Source organism: Lissotriton vulgaris, unplaced genomic scaffold, assembly GCF_964263255.1.
Source record: "Lissotriton vulgaris unplaced genomic scaffold, aLisVul1.2 SCAFFOLD_1578, whole genome shotgun sequence".
Classification (NCBI taxonomy): domain Eukaryota; kingdom Metazoa; phylum Chordata; class Amphibia; order Caudata; family Salamandridae; genus Lissotriton; species Lissotriton vulgaris.
This window is the reverse complement of record NW_028241448.1, coordinates 420,069-440,062: the sequence shown is the minus strand read 5'-3', so window position 1 is coordinate 440,062 and position 19,994 is coordinate 420,069. Positions and strand designations below refer to the sequence as shown.

General features: G+C 41.6%; 1 protein-coding gene across 1 annotated transcript in view; it reads right to left on the bottom strand.

Moving 5' to 3' along the window:
- Positions 1–2,243: 2,243 nt before the first annotated feature.
- Positions 2,244–19,994, bottom strand: part of ABCB11 (ATP binding cassette subfamily B member 11) — a 404,070-nt gene continuing 386,319 nt past the window's right edge. Inside the window, exon 29 of the mRNA XM_086948098.1 lies at positions 2,244–3,901. Coding sequence (XP_086804224.1) covers positions 3,701–3,901 — 201 coding nt within the window. The 3' untranslated portion in view covers positions 2,244–3,700. The remainder of the gene's footprint in view (positions 3,902–19,994) is intronic.

The window sequence follows — 19,994 nt, the reverse complement described above, 5'->3', positions numbered from 1 at the left end:
GTTGCACTCATTGGAGTGGGAATAGTAATGTTTGCCCCTACGCTATCCAACGCTTTACCTACTGTTGCACTCACTGGAGTGGGAATAGTAATTTTTACCCTCCCTCTATCCAACACTTTCCCTACTGTTGAACTCACTGAAGTCGGAATAGTACATTTTACCCTCCCGCTATCCTACGCTAAAAATATAGAATATTTTTTATTATTTAAAGTTAATATATATATGTATTAAAATACAAAAAGGCATGTTTTTTTTTTACTTACATTACATATTTATTAATGTTAAGGTTATTTAAGTATTTTTAAGTATGTTTTAGGTAATTATATTTATTATTTCATTCATTTTACATTATTTTTAAGACATTTAAATTTTTTTATATTTTAGTAAACCCACAGCTAGATTCATCAAAGACCCGTTTTGCGAGTCTTTAATAGCGATTCATAAGGAATCGCTATTAAGGACTTGCAAAACGGGATTCATGGAGGAATTGCAAAAAATATTGCGATTCCTACATCTTCCTTATTTGCGATTAGCAAATAAGGAATAACTCCCCATTCATTCCTATGGGCCTAAAGGCCCATAGGAATGAATGGGGAGTATTCCTTATTTGCGATTAGCAATTAGCTAATCGAAAATAAGATAGCGATTTCAAGGGTGCCAGGGGTGTCCAAAGGACACCCTGTACCACCCCTGAAATGCAAATTTACACAGGTGTTGCGCACACACATGTCCAAGTGCCTTTTTCAAATGTTTCGCTATTTACCACGAAGTCGGACTTCGTGGTAAATAGCGACCAAATATTGCGAATTCGCAATTTCAAATTGGTTAATGAATTGCATTTAAGGAATCTCTAATAGAGATTCCTTAAATCCAATTCCGATTTCGCAAATACCGATTTTTGCATTTGGGATGATGATTTTAAAATCAATCTCGGTTAGAAAAAGTATGGTTTTTTAATATTATGTCTATATTAACCTTTCTGCTGCTAGTCCATGTTTTGCTACGTCCTGTACTTCCCTATCTTGTGCTAATTCATGTATGTCATGTTTAATCTGTATACTTTTATGATGTTTTTTATGAACAATCGAATAAAGTCTATGAACAGAACAGAATCCCAAATGCAAATATTGCACTCGCAAAGGGCCAGATTCTCAGAATCTGGCCCTTTGCGAGCACAATTTAGCTTGATGAATCGGGCTGCAAATTATTTACAACGATATTTTGGATTCAATATTTTTGTACTTACCTGTTTGTAGATAGGAATTTGATATTCAGGCATTCCATATTTTTTTCCTCTATATTTTGGCAGGTCGATATTTTGCTCCTGGTCATATACCCTTTGCACATGGTATCTGATCAGTTTATGTATCTGATTACCTCTTTATGGTAACCAATGAGAAATAAAACGTGAGCATGTTTTTCAGGACTTTTAGGGCCTGATTATATGGCGGTGGAACAGCCACCCTCAGCCAGTCAGTAGCAGTACCACTGCAGACCCTGCATTACCGCCACCACATTATGATGATGGTGGATGGTTGGCTGTTGGACAGACCGACTGCCACGGATCCGAGGGGCTCAAGGAGCCTGTCTCACCGTCAGACAGAGTGTAATGCCTACAATGGTGGTTTTGCCTGCTCAGGCAGAGCCGTAGGCATTACAATGTCAGTTTCCGCTGGCCGTTTCATGGCGGTTTACCTGCCACGAAAAGGCAGGCGAAAGGGGACATTGGGGGCCTGTAGCGGGCCCCCGTTCCCCCTGGTCCTCTGACATGTGCCCTGGGGGGTACTACATAACCCTGTACGATGTTGCAGGCACCGCATGGTGCCTGCCACATAGTGCAGGGATATGTACAGATTGTATCCTTTGTACTACAGCGTTTGCTTCACCCCTCAGCACATGCAGCAATATAAAAGATACACATTGGCGGTCGCATCCTGATACCGGTTGCGGGACGCTGACGGCTAGTTGGGCGGTCCGGTTACTGAAGGGATGGCGGTCGGACATAAATCCGGCCACAATCCTAATCCTTCCACAACCTATGTTCACTACTGCACTGTTTTGCCTACACAATTTCCCCCATGTATGATGGCGAGGAAAATGATAAGAAAAACTTGTGATGTAATGCTACATTTTCCTCCAAATCAGAACAAGGATCCAAGTAAGCACAATACGCCCATTTCATATTTGAATCAATTGCCCAATCCGAAAGCTTATCCATTAAAAGATCAATCTTGCTATCCCTCGTTGGTCCCAAAATATTTTATTATCAACCATAAATACATGCGCCACCGCAAAGTAAAATATCCATGAACAAATTTACACTACAAGCAGCAGAAAAGTGCAAATCTGAGACAACAAAATATTAAAACAAATAATGTTTATAGAGAATTTCATATTTATTAGAATATTCTGTATAAAATATATTTTGGTAGCACATAAACAGCCATCATACAGCCGCGTGTTAGCAATTCCTCATTCTTCTCATCATGTATGCTCAGTACTAACATGCTTGATGATGTCAAACCATGTCTAGACGGAGTCAATCTAGACCAGCTTTTAAAAGCTGTGAAATTGAGCAGATTTTTTTTAGGTCAGAAAGGATTCAATAATTTACTTCCAGAGCTATTATGGATGCGTTTTCATGAAAGGTTTGTCTACCCCACGTCTTTCTAAAAGGGTTTGTTATTTGGCACTCATGTAGTGCGCAATCGTCCTTTAGTCGCAGCTTAATGAATACGGTGTTGACTTTTCAAGATTTATATCAGCCCAGAGCCAGGGTAGGTTTATGGAGATGTGGTGTGACGTCATCTGATTAAGTAATGTGCCTATGTTAAGTAAATGCCTCCAAATAAGTCCGTCATTACATGTGGCCCTCATTAAAGTGCCAGTTATTCTGTACCTGATGTTACCAATGCCAGCTTTTTCGGTAACTTCATGAGGCCTGAGTAAGTTCTGGTGTTACAGGTTGAGGCTGCAAACAAGTGACTTTTCATATATTTTTTCATTTAGTCGGCTGGCTGGCATACATGTACTGTGATAGGTAACTAATGGAGGCATCTGACGTTAGGTACCGTTACCTAGTTATTGAATGTGTGATCGGAACTCTGTCTTCCGGTGGTCTATTGTAAGAGCGCTCTGCAGTGCTTGATTTGAGCTGGTGGAGTCCAGTGTCAGCATTGGCACTTAATTGGTATCCTGTGCCGCACTGGCACTTAATTGCCACCATCTCACTTATGAAACTCTGCCACATGGTGGCGCTGCTCATCTAATTTACAGCTGAGCAGAATAACGGTTGTTTAAGAATACAATATATATTAAAAAATACTAATACCTACCTTCGCACCCAGTTTTGTGGACCTGGAATAATATGCAAGCGAGAGAGATAGTTAGTAGTTGTTTTGGTACCGCCACTGTCAGCGATGACAGGGCAATGGGTTGTGCAAGCTGCAGTGGCCTCCTGGTCAGGGCTCTGGCAGTTATTTTTTTACAAACTAAGCACTGGTCCTTGGTGGGCTCTAGTACTTAGATGATGCGCCAGTGCCTGAAGAGCCTCTCTTTTCTTCTTTTTTTAAGTGTCTATCAGAATAATAATACTGAACTTCCATACATTAAAAGAGACTGGCTCCAACTGGCCATCTTATTCCACATTCCTATGTTTTGGTTGGAAAAAAACACTTTTATTTGAAGAGTTTATAAAAAATTAGCTGATTGGCGCTCCGGTCGTGACAAGTTTGTAATACGCTCCTTTCAAAGCCATAAGTTCATCGTGGTTTCCCTGCTCAATCACGAGTCCTTGCGACATGACAGCAATAATGTCGGAATTCTGAATTGTTGACAAACGATGTGCGATGACAATGCAGGTTCTTCCTTGTCTTGCTTTATCCAGGGCGGCTTGGACTGTCTGAAAATAAAAAGAAACAGGTATCAGGGAAAATAAATCCTCATTGGTAACATGGGCGTGTGTACTGTTCAATTAGATGTGTGATTCTGACATAAAAGAGTGCTATATGTATGTTATTGAAGGACTGCAACAAAGCCAGAAGTGGTCATTACCAGTGCGAGTAAAATAAAATGGTCGAAGAGGTGATGAGGTCTAAAGTACCGTTTTGGGACAATCACTGAATGGTGAGCTGGCATGGACCATGTGAGAGGGGACTAGAACAGATGTCCTCACATAGGACTATAAAAATGAAAAGTGGTCCGAGACCTATATTTTATATTCAAGCAAATAAATCAAATAGTACTATTTACTAGGAACTAATCCTTAGCAAAACATATCGCAAGAGAAAAAGCCCAATGCGTTTGTCTATACACACAAATAGTACATACCCATCAATAGTTCAGAACATAATGTTCACTCGGAACATATTCATTTATTTTGATATTTACAAATTCATAAAATACTATATACACAGACCAAAGGTCGAAGTATTGCCAGGTGCAATACAGAGTGCAGAAAGTGTGCGCATGTGAAAAAGGAGAAAAATAATTATGGAAGAAGAGTCAAATAATTCCAAACAGCAACGGAAACCTGACCTACAAGCTTTATCAAAACAATTATTTTTCAAAATAGCACAGTAGGGGGATGGGGTAAGGGAAAAAACAAAGTTCAGGTTTCACAAAGTAGGGGAAAAAAGTCGACGTTTCGACCCTGGCGCATTGGTGGGAAGATTACCAACTCAGCTGCAGGTCTTCATCAGGACAGGGGATAGGGTAAGGAACCTGAGAGAAAGCCAAAATGGAATAAATCATCAGGCCAAAGCCTAAAGAGAATAAAATGTTTTTAAAACATTATCCAATTACTGGGTACATTAGCTAAATTGAAGAAGAGCAACGCCCCACGTTGGTGAGCCACCTACGGATAGACAAAACGCAAAAAACGGGCTGAGCGCCAAAATACCAGATAAAAGCACTAAAGTGATTTTGTACACTACTCATTCCCATGAATGAGAAAGAGCAACAGCAAAAGATGAAGGACTCACCAATAAATGATGTACTCCACCATCAAAAATTAGTATAATCTGTCCTCAGTCTGTCAATGACGAGGTGTATCTAATAAGGGAAATTAATTCCACAGGCTACAATACAAACAAAGTTTATACCAATTATTAGTTAAGCTGTTCAATGTGGTGTGGACAAAGGAACTTACTGGGTCAGTATATCTTTGTAGAGAGGATCCGAAAACAGTGTAGAGCACTGGTGGTGCGAGGGTTTTTGACCGTGTCTAGGGGAACACAAAATACCAGCCCGCAATTAGTCCAATTCGTCAAAATGACGTATTTAAGATATAAAATCAGATAGGAGTGGAGCCCATAACCAGCCCCCGACAACGTACCTAATTGTGTTTCTTTAAGCAGAAGCACGGGTCTCCTTAGGGCTCATAGCGCTCCTTAATCCAAAAACTGGGACAGCATACAGCGGGACGGCGTTTCAATGCACAAGATTGCCGACTTCCACATCGCGTAAAGAAACACGGGAGCCATCCGAGAAAAGCCGACGGCGTTTAAAAATAGCAGCTGCTGATTTAGTTGTTGCAAAATAAGAGTCCCACTCTACGGCTGCAATCTCAAACGCCCATGTTAATGGTACAGATGAACCCTCATGAAAGTGACAAAAAATGTAGGGTATGCACAAGACAAATATAAACATATTTAATATACATATTTACATATAACACAAATGTACAAATGCCATATGGCAACTATAAAAAGGCCATGATGTAAACGATAAATCAAAATAGCTGTTGTTAGATTTTTAAAAACAATACAGACAATGCGAAGTACATTCACAGAAGAAATTGCTTTTAACAGGTCCAAGTGATATGGCACATATCTTCATTGGGATCATATTTGTATAGTTAAGAATACAGATTGCCCCAATAACAGTTTTATGAATACAGTTACAGAATTTGTAAAAAGACAGACCAGGATATACATGCTAAACATATTACAAATATGTCATAACCATCCCGGCCTTATTTTCATACACACTCCATAGTCATATAACCCAGACAGTAAAACGGAACACAGTAATACACTTTGAAGGACAGCCATTTGTCTAGTGGCATCCTCATATTCATTGAGGCCTCTACGGACTGTGTCGAGAAAGTGCATCCACTTACATTCACGGATGCTTAAGGTGTTGGCAAAGTCCCCACCACGTGGGTTCCTAGTAACCTTTTCTACACCCCACCATTTCAGACTCTCCGGGGGTGATTGAATTTGACAGAATGGTTGACCAAAGGAGCACCTTCTACTCTGCAACGTACTCGGCTACAGTGCTGCAAAATGCGTGTTTTTACCTTTTGCACTGTTTGTACGATGTACATGAAACCACATGGACAAAGTATTGCATAAATGACCCCCATAAAAATGATATTACTATGGTGTTGTAAGACATGCTTATAGTCGTTATACGTAAATGTTTTTAGTTCCAAGTTCATACTGCACGCCTTACAAGCCCTGCACTTATGATGTCCCGGGCCTGGAGGCATGTTCCACAGTGTGGTCTGGTTGTCCATGCTTATCTTAGGAAGTAAGGTTTGGACCACTAGATCCCTTACACTTCTCCCCTTCCGAAAAACATGCATCAGTGGATCCACTATTCCAATTTCATCAGCCACTAGGTGCCAATGTTTATTGATTATATTCTTAATTTCTGTGCTGCGTGTATTGAACGTAGTAAAACATGTCATTCTTTCATTCTCTTGTTGTTTCTCCTGTTTAGGTTCAAGCAGATACTCCCTTTGGCAATACCATGCCCTCTTCCTAGCTTTCTTGAGAAGGCTCCTCGGGTATCCTCTGTCTAAAAGCTGTTGCATCAGTATGGCTGATTCTGCAAAGAAATCAATTTTCTTGCTACAATTCCTCCGCAACCTCAGGAACTGGCCATACGGGAGGTTGTCCCTGAGGTTGCGTGGATGATGATTTGAATAATGCAAAAGAGTATTCCTCTCAATAGGTTTTCTGTATAGGGTGGTCTGTGATCTCCCATTCTCTTCTTTGATAGTAATGTCCAAAAAATGGTGCTATTACTATACTCCAGGGAAAACTGTATGTCCTTGTTCCTGTTGTTCAACCATGTGTGGAATGATGTAAGATGTTCGTTATTACCACTCCACACAACAAGAACATCGTCGATATATCGACGCCAACGTTTGATGTTATCAAAATATGGATTATCGTCATTGAGCACATGTTCATGTTTGAAAGCATCCATATAGATTATTGCCAGATTCGGGGCAAAACTTACCCCCATAGCCACTCCGTTGGTCTGGACATAACAGCCTCCATCAAAGTAAAAGAAATTCTTCCGCATCACGATCTCAAGGAGATCTATTAAGAAACTCGATGGTATTTTATGTGGCCTAGGCCTTTCTTATAAAACCTTATTGATAACACCAAGTGCTGCTTCCTGAGAGATGTTAGTATATAGGGATGTAATGTCCATAGTGACCAACAAATCTCTTTCCTGTTCAAAAATTAGTCCCTCTACCAGCTTAATTGCCTGCATAGTATCCCACAAGTAGCACGTTGTTCCTTCAGCAATGGATTTAATAAATACATCGATAAACTTACAAAGGGGCTCAAGTAATGAGCTGTAACTTTATATAATAGGGCGGGACTCTGGAGGTGTTTATGCACCTTGGGGAGTGTATATATCATTGGGAGTCTAGGGTGAGGATTATTCTTTACGCGATGCGGAAGTCGGCAATCTCATGCATTGAGACGCCGTCCCGCTGTATGCTCTCCCGGTTTTTGGATTATGGAGCGCTATGAGCCCTATGGAGACCCGTGCTTCTACTTCAAGAAACACAATTAGGTAAGTTGTCGTCGGCTGGTTATGGGCTCCACTCCTATCCGATTTTATATCTTAAATACGTCATTTTGACGAATTGGACTAATTGCTGGCTGGTATTTTGTGTTCCCCTAGACACAGTCAAAAACCCTCGCACCACCATAGCTCTACACTGTTTTCGGATCCTCTCTACAAAGTTATACTGACCCAGTGAGTTTCTTTGTCCACACCACATTGAACAGCTTAACTAATAATTGGTATAGCCGTTGTTGTAGTTTTGTCTTTTATAGTCAGGCTCTTATAATTATGTTCCTCAACTTTGTTTGTATTGTAGCCTGTGGAATTAATTTCCCTTATTGGATACACCTCGTCATTGACAGACTGAGGACAGATTATACTAATTTTTGATGGTGGAGTACATCATTTATTGGTCAGTCCTTCATCTTTTGCTGTTGCTTTTTGTCATTCATGGGAATGAGTAGTGTACAAAATCACTTTAGTCCCATTATCTGGTATTTTGGTGCTTGGCCGTTTTTTGCGTTTTGTCTATCCATAGGTGGCTCACCAACGTGGGGCGTTGCTCTTCTTCGATTTAGGTAATGTACCCAGTAATTGGATAACGTTTTAAAAACATTTTATTCTCTTTAGACTTTGGCCTGATGATTTATTCCATTTTGGCTTTCTCTCAGGTTCCTTACCCTATCCCCTGTCCTGATGAAGACCCGCAGCGGAAGTTTTATTCTTCCCACCAATGCGCCAGGGTCGAAACGTCGACTTTTTTCCCCTACTTTGTGAAACCTTAACTTTGTTTTTTCCCTTACCACATCCCCCTACTGTGCTAATTTGAATACTAATTGTTTTGATAAAGCTTGTAGGTCAGGTTTCTGTTTGTGTAAGGAATTGTCCCTTAATATTGCTGTTTGGAATAATTTGACTCTTCTTCCATAATTAGTTTTTCTCCTTTTTCACATGCGCACACTTTCTGCACTCTGTATTGCTCCTGGCAATATTTCTTCCTTTGATATGTGTATATAGTATTTTATGAATTTGTAAATATCAAAATAAATATGTTCCGAGTGAACATTATGTTCTGAACAATTGATGGGTATGTACTATTTGTGTGTATAGACAATCGCATTGGGATTTTTCTCTTGTGACATGTTTTGCTAAGGATTAGTTCTTTTAATTATAGGTCTAGGACCACTTTTCATTTTTATCATTCGATACCCAGGTCCTGTGGCCATTCTGGGCGATACCCCATTTCTTTAACGGCTCACATAGGACTAAGCAGAAGTCTGGCTTTTGACATTAAAACTTCACAGAATGCACAGAGGAAGGAAGAATCATGACTGACCTGCCTTAAAGAAAGCTCTGTGGTCTCCAGCTCTCCACTTCAGTCTAGGGACTGGAAGTACTCGTCGATGATCAGATTTCTAGCCTCCTTTATGTGCATCAGGGACACAAAAGGCTGAAGAAAGGTTGCATTCTGTGTGGGAGAACTAGCTGCCCAGAGGGGAATGGACTGCCATGTGGGAGCCCTGGCTGGAGATAGAGCTAGACACTAGGGTCCATACTACACATACAGCACATTTTCCTTGATTATGCCGGGCGCACCTGTTAAAAGGTGTGCCATGCGCAGTCAAGGAACTTGCACAATAATAGGGTGAATGCGCTGCCCCCAGGGCAGCTGTAAACTCTTGGTGAAAAATGGTGCGGCTGCTTTGAAGCCGCTTCGCATTTTCACAGTGCAGGCGCTAACCCGCCTGCACCTGTAAAGGGCGTTAGAGATCCCCCTGCAGTCAGGTGCAGTGAGTGCCTGCACCCGCCTGCAAGGGGATGTCTTGGGGTTCCATGGGAACCCCTTTTCCCCCACCAGAGGGCTGAAATCAGGCGGTGCACTGACAGTCAGTGCGGCTCAAGAGAGCTTCTTGTCTCTGAGCCCGCATCTGTAATACAGTGCGGGTGCAGAGGCAAAGGGTTTCCCTCATTTGCATGGGGCCACGCCACCATGCAAATGAGGGAATGCCTCTTGAAGAAGCGCTAGTGCTGTATGTGCACCAGCGCTTTCGGTATTACAGAAGGGAAAACACAATCGTCTGCGGTCCCCTCTGTAATACTAATGTGTCCCGGGGACATACACAGCGGGCACAAATGCCCGCTGTACACCCAGGGCACTTCTATAATATGGCTCTAGAAGTCATTTCTCAAGACTTGAAAGCTGTAGGAGAGACTGGAAATGGCTTTTGCAGCATCCTCAAGGCATTGGAAGTCATGGTTTTTAAAGGAAACAGGAATAGAGAAGTCTGTCTTCAACTTCAGAGCAGTAACTGGAATGCTCTAAAGGCGCGCCAGGAACCTTGAAAGAATTGGAGTGTATCAGCATGGATTATAACTGACTCTGCTACTGTCTTCAGATTTCTGGTAACATTTCTTGTTTTGGTTCTTAATTCAAAGTTTCTCCAAGTTGACTTTTTTTATTATAATACTTACAGGCTGATGTTAACTCGAATACCTCCAATATTCAATGGGGATTTCCTGACATTGTTTCCAGTTACTCCAATCTGTTTTAACCTTTTTGTCACATTTTGCTTAATACAAATTTTTAAATATTCTAAATTGGTTTGAGAATGTATTATGTAGTAGTAGTAGTAGCAGTATGATTTATTCGTTGTTTAAGTAAAAACCATAAAAGTACATCGCAACATACAATCATCTTAAAAACCTGAAAATCCATAAAAGAAAACAAAAAACATACATTTTACTTCAGACTACGGACAGCAACCATCACGTGGTCCTTAAAGTGCATATATGTGCTAGTATTTGAACGGGGTCCTGCTTCTGAGCAACCCCTCTTGGACTAACAAATTTAGTATGCGCATAGATATATGCGAAATATGCCTTTTATGGCATGTGTCTTTTTATAATCGCAGTTCCAGGTGACAGAAATTATCCATTTAGTGCGTTACAAACACCACAGATAGCAGGAGCAGATAATTACAAATATACCCTCGTTGTTATCGCTATAAATACGTAAAGTGCATTTACATTCAAATATAGCTGCAATCAATTGGAAATGTGAATCCTCTGAACACAACAAATTTCTTATACACTTAAGAAGAAAAGGCAATATTATAGTCTATCCATGTATTCACTGTTTTTGCACCTTAGCCATCAAGCATACAACAAATACCTAGATAGGGCAAACACTAGCCAATCTGTACTATCGCTCTTGAAAATTCTAACAGCACCCTTCAGAAGTCTTAAAGATAAGATGCGACGGAGCGGAATCAGCCATGCTTTCCTAATAGCAGTATATTCGGGGCAAACAAAAAAAAATCAATGTTTTAGAACTAACCAAACATGAAGGACACATTGAGGAGGTTTTATGGCCCGTCCATCTACTACGGAAGTTATCCAGTGGTAGAATGCCATATCTGAATTTTAGATGGAAGGATTTATCCTTGGTAGGTTCAATCCGTTTTAAAAGGTCCTCACAAATCATTTTATCCTTGAAATCCAAAAATCTGCCAGTTAACTCTCTGACTGAAGGACAGCATAACCATTGATCACCTATGTTGTCCCAGTATCTCTTCTTTACACTAATTAGAGATTTCTTTCGGAATGGTCCCAGGATTGGTCCCTAATTCAGACATCCCTAATCTAAATAGCCACTTTCTACACACATTTAAACCAAGGTGGAGTTACTTTGGTAACGAGTGCAATTATCTCAAGAATTTATAGATGAAGTAAGAGTGGTGCATCGTTTGTCCATATTCTAATGCAAAAAGTTAATGGCTGAAATGCAGCCACATCTACTATATAAGATCCAATCAAATTGGGTTGGGGGCACATTTTGAGGAAGTGCGAGCACAGATATTATGAAAGTATTTTCTGTTCTTTCGATGCCCCCTATATTATTTCAAACCCATAATTCTGCGCAATATGGTGCTGCTGCAATGCCTTTTGCCCGGTAGATTCAATTGCTGGTAATACTGACATGAAATTAGGGACTTCAATTTTTGGGGATATTGCACAACTTACATGTTGGAGGGCCAACTGACTCTTGGCTATTTGTGGTGTCCATGGTAGTGTATTTGTTTAACCTGACCCTCAAATAATACAATAGTTTCACTCACTCCAGATATATATTGCCTTGCCTCTAAAAGACCTATGAGGATTAAAAGTGATACATTTCATTTTAGCAACATTTACATCTAACCCAAATTCCTCACAGGATTTAGCACATTTTGTAGCCCTATGTGGGATTTTGAAATTAATAGGGTGTCACCAGAAAATAAAAGTGCCAAAACCTTCTGTCCTGCAATCATGGGAGGGTCTCCATTACAATCAGCCAAGGAATATATCATCCCATTAACGTATGGTGTGAACAGGGTCGGTGCTAATACACAGCCATGCTGCACTCCCTGTCCACTCTACTACATTTACTATGTTATTTACTTGACTTTAATGTGGTTTGCTACAGCTTGAACATATCATGCATACCCCTACAAAAAAGTCTTCTTGTGTGTCTTTACCAACAAGGTTGAGCACCGGTTCTCAATGAGTTGTGGTGTAACTTAGCAAGATTGTGTTTAGTTGAGTTAATAAGGCAGTGTTGGACCTGGCCCTCTCTGCAGGGTCGACCCCAACATTTTTGCCTCTCCCTTCCTAATTTTGCTGAATTCATTTTTGTGCCCCTAGATTTCTGAACACTTTACCACTACTAACCAGTGCTAACGTACTTGTGCTTACTCCCTAACACATGGTACTATTGGCTTACACCTGATGGGTATATTTAATGTACTTATAAGTCCCTTATGGATTGGCATACCAAGTACCTAGGGCCTGTAAATTAAATGCTACTAGTGCCACCCACTTAAGTAGCCCCTTAAATATGGCCCAGGCCTGCCATTGCAGCCTGAATGAAGATTTCAACTTCCAATTCGACTTGGCATTATTACCCCCTTGGCAAGCCTTAAACTCCCCTTTTATTGTATATGTCACCCTTGGATAGGCCCCAGGTAGCCAATAGGGTAGGGTACATTGCAATTGGACAAGTACCTTTACGTTTTACATGTTCTGGAAATGAAAAACTCCTAAATGTGTTCTTCACTACTGTGAGGCCTACCTGTCCCATAGGATAGCATTGAGTTGCCCTATTACATTCAATAAGTGCAACATTTTGATTAGGAACAGGTATGTATTTCATGTTTGGTATCAATAAAATTGTAATTTGAAATACTCTTTAATGGTAATGTTGGATTTTATATTACAATTTTGACAAATTACACTTTTAGTAAGTTGACCTTTTTCTGCCCTTTCTAAGTTGGTGCCTGTCGCCTGTCCTATGTCACATGACCGAGTGTAACTGGTAGTTAGACTTTGTGATCTCCTCCCAGACAGTCCCACAATAGAGGGATTAGGTGTGCTTGAATGGGTCATCTGCTGGAAGGATGGGGGGCTGAGCAAAGCACAGCCCTGCTTGCAATTATATAGGCTGTGATCTGCCTTCAACTCAAAGGACTTTTCACCACTATATTGTACCTGCAGCCAGTCTGAAGCCAAGGCAGGAGAGTTAAAGAATTCCAACAACTTCAAAGGAAAATCTCTAGAAACATATCATACTTCAAAGAAGGCACCAGGTTTAAAAATGGGACCCTCAGGGCCATTCTCCGATACATTTTCTGGACCGGCAGAAGGACTCTCAGAGGACTGCCTGCTGCTGTGGCCTGCTGTTTACTCCACTAGATGGCTTTGCTGAAACTGGAAGGGCTGTTTTGCTGTCTGGGGCCTACTTTGAACCCTCAGAGGCCTGCTCTGCTACTTGAGCATTGCTTTATCACCAGAACCCATGATTACCAGAGTGAATACGTGGGCTTGCTTGCTGGCCTGCTGTTCAGACCCCCAGGGGCATAATGGGCACCTACCATTTTGAACCAGCACCCAGACCCAGCCTGAGTGAGTCCCAACCCCAAATCGTGCCCCTCCAGCCTTGCATCCTTAGTGGTGGATCCAAACCTAACACTGGGGAAATAGACACATTTTGTCTGAAACTTTCTCTGAGAATCGAAGGAACACCAGGTCAAACCTGTTTGTCGATCCGACCGAGGTGCACTTCTGTTCGGCCTGACTTTGCAGTCCCTCCAACTATGATCTTGTCAGTTGCAGCAAATCCTGTTCAGCGGTCCTTCAGAATAGGGGTATCAGCCTCCTGGAACTCTTGTCAGCTACAGCCTCCTGCCTCGTTCCGGTGGAGATTTTCAACTTCCATAAAAGTCATTACGTCCAAACGTAGAAATCTTCACTGCATCATCGACCAGTGGCTCCCTGATAACGACGCTCCCACCTCCAACACCAACTTCAGCCATGCCCCGCTGAACTTCTCAGGATTTTTTCTTCAAAATTATTTCTAAGTCTACAGATAAGAGCTGACCAGGCCCAATCCACTTCTTGGATCCGACCCATGCTTCCTCGCGGTTGGCCATATGTTTCGGCTTTGACTCTGACTCACAAAACTAGCTGTTCGGGTTTGACGCTTTGATCTTTTAGGTGCTAGTTTTTATTAAAAACTTTGGATTTTTGCCATTTTGGTGTCAAATACTTTAATAAAATGAAGTCTATTTTTCTAAATTGGTGTGGGAGTTTTCTTGTATTGTCTTTTCACTTTATTATTGGGTGTAACTCTAGTTTGTTCCTTACTCAACATTTGTTTTCTTCTAGCTACATGATTCTTAATTCTTTTCATTAACACATTTCAATTCCATAGCTGTTGCTCCCACTTCCCTTCCTCTCCACCAATGCCTTGATTGGCGTTCTTAAGTATACAGTAACAATCTGGGGGTAGCTGAGGGTAGCATAGCAGCTGCAGTGGCACCTGGGTTCAAGAATGTGAGGGGCCCAATTCACCCCAATAATGACTGTCTTCAACTACTCAGATGAACGACAGAGGAGCATTTACATGCTTACCATAGAGCCTAGAATACCCCTGCATTGCTTCTAAAAAATAGGCCTTTTTAATTAGAAGATGAAACTTTGAGCGAGCCTTTCAAACCCAAACCATTTAATATCTGGAAGTAATGTCGCCCTGGTGCATATACTGTTTTGTTTTTTTCCTATGTCAAAAATAGCGAAAGGTTTTGAAAGTTCATTTGTCCTGTTTTTTGGCAGGTTAAAATTTCTGTAGCATGTCAACAGATTACCTCACTGTAACTTATTATAGTTTCCTAATGCACTCTTTTGATTGTTTTGGTAATTCACAAAGTAAAGTGCAGGCCTTTGTTTTATTTAAAAAGCTACAGAGGACAACCTACATTCTTGCATTGTGTCATCACTGCAGTCTTTTTGTTAGTAAGAACAATGTTTGTCGTGGATTCACTCTCTTTTTATTTTTATTGAGCACATATGGCAGATAAATGAATGATAACTAGTACAATTAAGATAAACCATGAAGAAAATAATATCATGCATCGATAGGAACAAATCATTTCAAATGCACATTAAACATGAGTCTCTCTCCGAGGGGAAAGTCCCCCCGGCCTTTAAGAAGGCTATAGTCGTTCCCCTTTTGAAGAAACTCGGGGCAGATCCTACATTGCTATCCAATTATTGCCCGATTTCTTTGCTGCCTTTTGTCGCAAAGCTACTGGAAACTCATGTAGCAAACTGTCTATCTGACTTTCTAGAGGAGTCTGGATATTTCGACCCCCACCAGGCAGGCTTCCGGCCAGCTCATTCAACGGAAGCGGTCATAGTGGCGGTGTTGAATACTCTCAGCGAACACGTGGATGGGGGCTCCCCACGGGCACTGGTACTATTAGATCTCTCAGCCGCGTTCGACACGGTCGACCATGAAATTCTGGTGGGCCATGTCGAACTGGCAGGTGCCCGGGGGGCGGCCGCCTGTCGGCTGTCGTCTTTTTTGAAAGACAGGTCTCAGGCAGTCTGTCAAGGGCCCTACATTGCCCCCCCCATAAAACCATATGTGGGGTTCCTCAGGGCTCAGCACTGTCACCTCACTTATTTAACATCTATATCTCCCCTTTGATTCGATTACTGAAGATGAGAAACGTGACAGTTTTCAACTACGCAAATGATCTGCAGCTGGTCCTTGAGATCGATGGCTCCGAACGTTCAGTGGCGGACCTCCATGAAACACTGCTGTTTATACAACAGTGAATGGACGGTAACCATCTGAAACTGAACCTAAGCAAGACAGAGCTTGTCTTGACCGGGGACAGTGGTAAATTCTGGGGTCCTCACTACTGGCCCACGGAGCTCGGTCCATCCCCCTTCCCTGCTAGCTCGGCAAAAACGCTAGGAGTTTCCCTTGACAAGGAACTAACACTGAAATCTCAGGTGGGCAGTGTGATTCCAAAGTGCTTCTTTCAGATGCGCAAAATCCGGAAAATCCACTGCTTTTTTTACCCAGGACGCTCTGGTCGGGATAATAATGGCCACTGTCATATCCCATTTGAACTATGTGATTCTGTATACCTGGGGATGCCACTTTATTTATCTAAGCGATTGCAGCTAGTCCAAAACCAGGCTGCTCGGTTGGTCATGCGTCAACCCAGATGGCAACGAATCAGCCCAGCGCTTCAAAAACTTCACTGGGTCCCCATCTCTCAGCGCTGTGTTTTCAAAACTGGCTGCATGGTGTTTAAGGCCTTGCATGCCAAAAGCCCCGCTTTTATTACTAACCTGTTACCCAGATATGTGCCCAACCGGACCCTTCGTTCTGCCCATCTTTATTTGCTTTCTGTACCCAAGTTTAAACGTGTGCGTCAGGGGGACCGCCGCTTTGCGGTGTTGGCGCCTAAACTTTGGAATTCGTTTTCTCTGGAGATTCGGTCTTGTAACAACATCATGCAGTTTAGGAGGCTCCTCAAGACCTGGTTGTTTCGGCTAGCTTATAACTTAGGATAATTGACAGCTGTAGTCTGTTCAGTCCGCCTTCAGTATTTTTCTGCTCTCTGGTCAGCGCCTTGAAGCCACCCGGTGTAAGTGCGCTTAATAAATTCTCATTAACATAACATAACATAACAAACATCTATAAATATTTCCATTCATTATATACATTGTAAATGCTCATTTCTACCATATATTTTTTCATTACTTAGAATAACTAGAGAAATGCAGACAGATAACATTTAAACTCCTTTTAAGACCTACTTATCCACTTGTGCACTGCCTCTGCTCTAATCCAGGTATTCAATCCTGATCTAGCATTTGTAAAGAGCACATTTGGGAGTGCTATTAAATTGGCATAAACATTTACCATTCTGTCCATTTATTAATTTACTAGCAGCATGTCCCAACGTTGTCCGGGTATGAAATAGAATGTGTGAAATGTGTGTAATAGGCAAGGGAAATGTATTTTTAAATCTTGCGGTAGACAACATTTTTAGCATGAAGTGTCACAAAGGTTAGGCATGTGTGTGCAGGTACTGTGTGTACCTCGGAGTAAGAAGTATTAGCAGATGTCTCTAGAGTGTATGTACTCCTCTTCCGTAGGTAATCATGTGTGAAAGTGCATTCAGTTGTATATTTAGTGTCCCGCAGGCACGCTGAATCACGTCATCCCCCGCTTGAGGCCCAGCTCCAGTTTTGTTTGATGTTGTGCTTGTGGTGTAAAGTCGTTGATGCAGAGAGTTGAGTGGGTGACAGCGCGCGCTGGAGATGCTGCGTGTGTAGGAAAGTGCAGTCAGTTCAAAGGTTAGTGTCCCAGCAGGTGCGCTTAGTCGCGTCATCCGCCGCCTGAGCCCGGCTCTAGCCCTGGTTGATATTGTGCGCCTGGTGTCAATTCGTTTATGCAGAGAGTTGAGTGTGTGACAGCACGCAGGAGACGCTGCAGTTAGTGTCCCCGCAGGCACGGTCCTTTATGCAGAGAGTTGACTGTCTGACAGCGTGCAGGATACTGTGCAGTTATTGTCCCTGCAGGCACGATCAGTCGCGTCTGCCCCCGCCTAATCCCCAGCAATTGCAGCGCAATTGCCGCACCCATTGGCCATGACCACGCCCCCACCCAACGCACACGTTTGTTTTCCACACTTCTCAAGGCAGGTTTTTTTGGGGGGGATGTGCCGTGCGATTGTTGCCGCTTGTCGCGCCCATTGGCCACACCTCTTGGTGTTGCGGAATTGCAATTGCCGCGCCCATTGGCCTTGTTCACGCCCCCAGCACAACGCACACGTTTAAGGAACGTTTTTTTTTCGTCATGCTGCGCACCGCCCACGCCCACAAGGGACTACTTTGCCGGTAAGGTTCTTTTACGTTTCTAATGTATATGGTGGGCAGCTGTATAGCCTATGTCCATATGCCGCAGCTGTCCTTTCAAATGCTGTATTGGGTGTTGTGATTGGTGCTGTGGTTCCTAAGATTACCTGCCTCAAAGGTTTGGACTCTTTTTTTATTATATTAGTATAGATTAAAGGAATATAAGTGCTGTGGTGCCAAGAATAATATAATCAAACATAATGACCCTGATTCAGAATAAAGTCCGTTAGTGCTTTTAGCTAATAGTATATCTTCGGGTGCACTGTAACTTCAGTTCAAGAAATTACCCGATTAAGATGTAGATCTAGATGTACCAGTGTTTTCATATATTACAATTTTGGAAAAGAACCCGCAATTCATCTGTCAATGGATCACCAGTTTATTGTTACCTCAGCGCCTTACTTCAAAAATAGCCTAGTGGCGTTGTATCTTTTGAGTCCCCCACTAGCTTTGCATAAGCCTCTTCAGACTGCACGGTACGAGTCATTTTGTCCTTCCAGTGCATCTTTGTAGGAGACTTACTAGTTAGCCAATTCTGAAGGATCAAGGAGCGTGTAATCAACAATGCTACAAAAAAAAAAATATTGTTGACCCTTTGTTAATTGTTGACTCCTTTTGACGACATCAAATAAAGGCAAATTAGGATCTGGTAGAACTGTACAGCCTATGGTGAAACACTTGCTGCCAGAAATTGGTATGGTGTGGGCAGATAAAGAATGTATGGAGCCATCCCCCTTTACCTAATTGCTGACACCAAAAGCAGAGTTTGGAGACTGCTGGATACATTTTGAGAAGAATTGCCAGAGTAAAATATGCCAGTCATCTTGACAGAAATGCCACCCTTTTATAGTTGGCTCCACTTGCTCACTGATAGTTAACATTGCATTTTTTCTAGCACCCTTGAAAAAAAGTATGCTGGATTTAATTTGCCAGAAAACTCCCTTAATGTGCCCTACCAATTTCCGGTTCCTTGCAATTTGTCCATATCGTGAATACTGCTAACCCATTGAAGCTTGTGGGTCTGATTTTTGTAGTGAAAATGCAAGAAATGCTTTATCTTATTAAAACTTGGAAAGTGTTGCTCACACTGAGGGCCCATCCTAGCATTTATATCTCCCAATGAGATATATTTCCCTTGATCCAAAATGTCACTTAAAATGTTGAAACCTAAAGAATTCCAAAATATGATTTCACAAGCTGGCAGGGAGAGGACCAAGTAGCTGTCCTCTGCTAACTTTAATGAAAATGCATCAAAGGATGACTTATATACTTTACCCAGGGCGTCCATTCGACTGTATATATCTAGTTCTTTTTGGAAGCTTGGCTATTTTTAAACACACTGGCATCCTTATATCGGATTCCTGAATCATCTTTGTAATGAAAAAAATATCTAATCCCCTACTTCTATTTGAACACTGAGAGAGAACATCTAATAAACCTGTCTGGTAGTAAATATGAATATTGGAACATGCCAATTCTCCTTCTTCTTTCTCCAAGTGCAGCACCTACAACTTTACCCTGGCCCACTTTTTATTCCAAATAAAACTCCTAAAAACTGAAATAAGTTCCTGAAAAAAGCTATCTGGAATTTTTATTGGCACATTAGAAAATAAGAATATTAAGAGGGGGAGGATCGACATTTTGATCATGGAAATATGACCTATGATGGTCAAGAGGAACCTAGACCATCTGTCTAATAATCCCTTAACTTTACCCAGCATTTTTTCATAATTCAGATGGCAAAGACGAGAAAAAATGTTTGGGTCCAAATTACCGAGATATCTAATTTGAGACGATATCGTGACTTACAGCTGTAAAAAAGACGCAAGGTCTTCTACTGTCACATTAAAAAAAAAAACAATTCTGTTTTACTTTGATTGATCTTGTATCCTCCAGTCTTAGTAAAATCCCTTGTCAACTGA